This window comes from Mus caroli, chromosome 5 (genome assembly GCF_900094665.2).
Source record: "Mus caroli chromosome 5, CAROLI_EIJ_v1.1, whole genome shotgun sequence".
Classification (NCBI taxonomy): domain Eukaryota; kingdom Metazoa; phylum Chordata; class Mammalia; order Rodentia; family Muridae; genus Mus; species Mus caroli.
Window position 1 is genome coordinate 26,159,133 of NC_034574.1, and position 4,257 is coordinate 26,163,389.

Sequence of the window (4,257 nt, forward strand, 5' to 3'; positions counted from 1 at the left end):
AAGCTGTCCATTTCATTCTTAAGACAATGGACAACATGGACAATTACACCAACTGTGCATTGGGGGTATGCAGAAGATAATTCTGACCCTAGCTTGGTGGACCCCAGGTTACCCAGAGAAAGAAACTGGAGTGGTAGTTAAGTTGTCCAGAAGCAACCACCTGGACTCTCCACCATTACAGAAACCCTTTCCCTTCAGCTTTCTCCTACTACAGGCAGTCTCTTGACAGACCCTACCACATCTTCTCAAGGTAATCATGTCTAGAAAGGTGGTTCTTCTGGACTCTCGTCATTCCCAATACCAACAGACACAGTGGTCTGAGATCCCGGACTCCGCAGAAACTGCAGTCTAGCCCCTCACCATAGAGACACCAAGTCACTAGAGAGACTTCTGTGACATTCCATGAGGCCATTGTGCAGGGAACATTTGACCCCAATCTGAGGGAAAGGATATAGTGGTAGGCCAGGGAGGCTTCTGTGAGCATCACCTGCTGGGGCTGACGGGTGCTAGTACCTAAGGAATGGGAAGGTTGGACAATGGAGAAGGTGTGTAGGGTACCTGAGAAAGAGTCAGTAGTAGCCGAATGGGATGTAGGAGGAGGGGCAAGACCCTGCTCTCCAGAAGTGAGAGAGGAGATGGACTCCCCTAACTGCATTTCACAGGACAAAAGTCCCAGGTCTGGGGGCAAATTCAGTCTACCTGCTAGGACTAAGTTAGTAGCTGAGACTAAGAAATTATTTGATGTCAACCCTAGCTGTGCGAAGTCCCATCCTGTGTGCCCCAGAGTAAAGACACCTCTTGAAAATTGTGTCCCCCAAAGGCAGACATGTAGCACCAGTTCTTTGGCAAAGATCCTCAGTGAGCACCAGACTCACCTCAGTGCACGCCTGAGTTCTGGAAGCAGGTAGGTACTGAGGGGGGATTGATGTGAATGGAAGGTCTCCTAAGCTTGGTAACAGGGATGGAAGAAGGGGGCCTGGGAGATGCTTCTGTGCCTCGGGCCTGCCACGTGGCATGAAGACCTGAATTCAAATCACCAGTACCAGATAACAGAGCTGGGCAAGGCAGCACATGCTTGTCACTCCTAAGGTTGGGATGGGGCACAGAAATAGGCAGATCTCAGATATTTATTGGCCATCCATCCAGACTAGCCTAATCACTGAGCATCATGTATAGTGAGAGACCCTGCCTTAAATAGGGTTTCTACTGCTCTGACAAAAAGCATAACCAAAAGCACATTGAGAAAGGGTTTATTTCATCTTTTTCTTCTGTATCACAGTTCATCATCCGAAGAAGTCAGGGCCAGGAGCTCAAGACAGGAACCTGGAGGCAGGAACTGAAGCAGAAGCCACAGAGATAAATTGTTCAGTTGCTTGGACTGCTTTCGTATTCAGTTAAGGACCACCTGCCTAGGGGTGTCACCTTACCCTCGAGGGCTGGGCCTACCCACGTCAATCAATCTTTAATTTGAAGAGAGACAGAGGGGCTGGAGAGATGGCTCAGCAGTTGAGAGCACTGACTGCTCTTCCGAAGGTCCTGAGTTTAAATCCCAGCAACCACTTGGTGCCTCACAACCAACTGTAATGAGATCTGATGCCCTCTTCTGGTGTGTCTGAAGACAGCTACAGTGTACTTAAGATATAATAATAAATCTTTGAGAGAGAGAGAGAGAGAGAGAGAGAGAGAGTTCTACAGATAATCTGATGGAGTCACTTTTCTCGATTCAGTTCCTCCTCCCAGATAGTTCCTGATTGTACCAACTTGTCAAAACTCTAACCCGCACTGACCCATGATGGAACCCAAAGGTTAAGTTTCCAGTTATTATTTTCTCACTTGTGCCTAAAGAACTGATAAAAGAATATTTCCTTCGTTCTTCCTCCAGGTTTGCCCAGAGTTCAAAAGGTTCTCCTCAACCATCAATGTATCTTACTATTCTAAATGAACTTTTCAAGTCAGAGAGGCTGACAGAATTAGAGAACGAGGTAAAAAACAAGACAATGGAGGCACTGGAGAGCCTGAACAAAAAAATAGAAGAGGCCAGGCTCCAGCAGGAGCGCCTGCTGCAAGACAGCAGGCTGCTGCAGCGTGAGGCTCTCTGTGTGGACGCTGAGAAGAACTGCTTTTTGAGAGTCCTAAGGAAGCAAAGTGAGCAGTGTAAAAAGAAACACGAGCAACTGTGGAATCAGTATGTTCAGGACTGTGGGGAGATTATTCGAAGGAAACAAGAACTGACACTCAGCTTCGCCAAGCAAACTGAAGAGCTTCAAACACAACTCTTCCAGGGAAAAATCAAGCAGTTCCAGTTGGAGCAGCAATTTCAGTCAATGGAGCACATTTCCTCCATACACAAGAGCCAGGAGATGAAAATCCAGATGTTAGAGAAGGAGCTGGAGGATGTGAAAGCTGAGACGGCTCGGAAGGACCACCAGGCACACTTGCAGTTCTTGCAGCGAAAGACACACCTAATGAGACAGATAAAGGAGCTTCGGTCGCTGCAGGCAAGAGACCATAACACCCCAGAGGTTAGGCAGAAGGCCCAGCTCTTCAAGTCCACAGCCAAGAAAGTGAATTTGGAATTTTGCCTTAGTGTCTTCAGAGAGAACCAGGAGTTACAGGAGGACCTATTGAAGCTAATCCAGGAGTACTACAAACTAGAGTCTATAAAGAGGAAGCTTGAGATGTGTAAAGAGTGGCTGAAAGAGGAACAGTGCTATCAAGAAGCCTTAGTTAGGGGGAGAGGACAGCTTAAGGCAAAGAGGGAGAGGAAGTCATACTTGTGACCCTTGCCCCCCAACCAGGATGTCCTGAGACCACATTGAACCATCCTTCCTGCACCAAATTAAGAATAAATCCAATGAAGTTTATTTATTAGCCAGAAAATTAAGACTCAGTCTGCTGCAATACTAAAAGCAGAGCTACCTCCTCATTCAAGGAGGAATCGAAACTGGGTGTTGTTCAAAAGAGCGAGTTTAGCCAGGCGTGGTGGCACACGCCTTTAATCCCAGCACTCGGGAGGCAGAGGCAGGCAGATTTCTGAGTTCGAGGCCAGCCTGGTCTAAAAAATGAGTTCCAGGACAGCCAGGGCTATACAGAGAAACCCTGTCTCGAAAAACCAAAAAAAAAAAAAAAAAAAAAAAGAAAGCAAGTTTAATAGCAGGAAGCTAGACTTGGATATTAAAGCCGATTGAGCAAACTGAGGAAGAAAACATCCCCTGAAGAGACGAATACGGAGCACCAGGGACCTTAAAGTCAGAGAGTAAAGGAAGTCATTAAACAAATGAACAAACTGCATATAACAAAAGTACAGCCAGCAAGATGGCTCCGGTGGTAAAGATGCTTGCAGCCAAGCCCAGTGATGTTGCAGTAAATCTCCTCCCAAATATGCCCCGGCAATGAAAACACAACTCAGTTAATATGAATACATGCTGTGCGCCTGGATTGGGCAGATCTACCGCTACACTACCATCTTCCACATCTACGAGACCCCTTATAACTTGTGGATTCTTCAGGCCATGTGCTTTTGCTCTGCTTTTCTTTGTCTTCCTCCTCCTCTGAATCCTTCTTCTCCCTCCCACCTTCCACTCCACCTTTCCTTTTATCTGCCCAATCACCAGGTTTTCTTTATTTTACAAATTAAGGTGGGAAGCAGGTTTACAGGAAATCACCTGAGTGCTGACTCCTTCCTTGTTCACAACCACTCACCCCACTCACCGGAGAACGGAATTAACATCAAACAGCCCCAGGGTGGTCCTCTGCACTCCCCATGAGCACCAGGGTACACACGTCCACAGGCATGCTTATTTACTAAATGTGAAATCACATTTTACAGAAGTATGCTGATGAGTGATCCGAGAATTTGGGGAAAGGAGGGGAAGGTGAAGCTGGTAAGAGATACAGAAAGGCAGAAGCCAGAGAAACCAAGAAAATAATGCTGCTGACTCCATGTCTGAACACACAGTGGGACCATTTACATCTGAACACACAGTGGGACCGCTTGCTCCAGAGAAGAAATGTCTAGGGATGAGGTTCGCAGCGAGGTAAATATCTGAAGTACAGCCTTTAAGGAGGTGGGAGAGATACATTATTCTTTCTTTTGTAAATTTTTTTCTTTTTATTTTTAAGACAGGGTCTCACTTGATAGCTGAGGCTGTCTTGGAATTCATTCTGTAGCCCTCATGTGGCCTGGGACTCATGGCAAGTCCACCTGCATTAGCCTTCCACATGCTACAATTACAGCCCCAAGCCACTGCACCCAGC

At 46.7% G+C, this 4,257-nt stretch overlaps 1 protein-coding gene across 1 annotated transcript; it reads left to right on the forward strand.

Moving 5' to 3' along the window:
• Positions 1-451: 451 nt before the first annotated feature.
• Positions 452-2,863, forward strand: LOC110295044 (centrosomal protein of 112 kDa-like). Its single transcript, XM_021163495.1, has 2 exons — positions 452-904; positions 1,883-2,863. The coding sequence occupies exons 1-2, from the start codon at positions 537-539 to the stop codon at positions 2,778-2,780; spliced, it is 1,266 nt and encodes a 421-aa protein (XP_021019154.1). The 5' UTR covers positions 452-536; the 3' UTR covers positions 2,781-2,863.
• Positions 2,864-4,257: the final 1,394 nt, after the last annotated feature.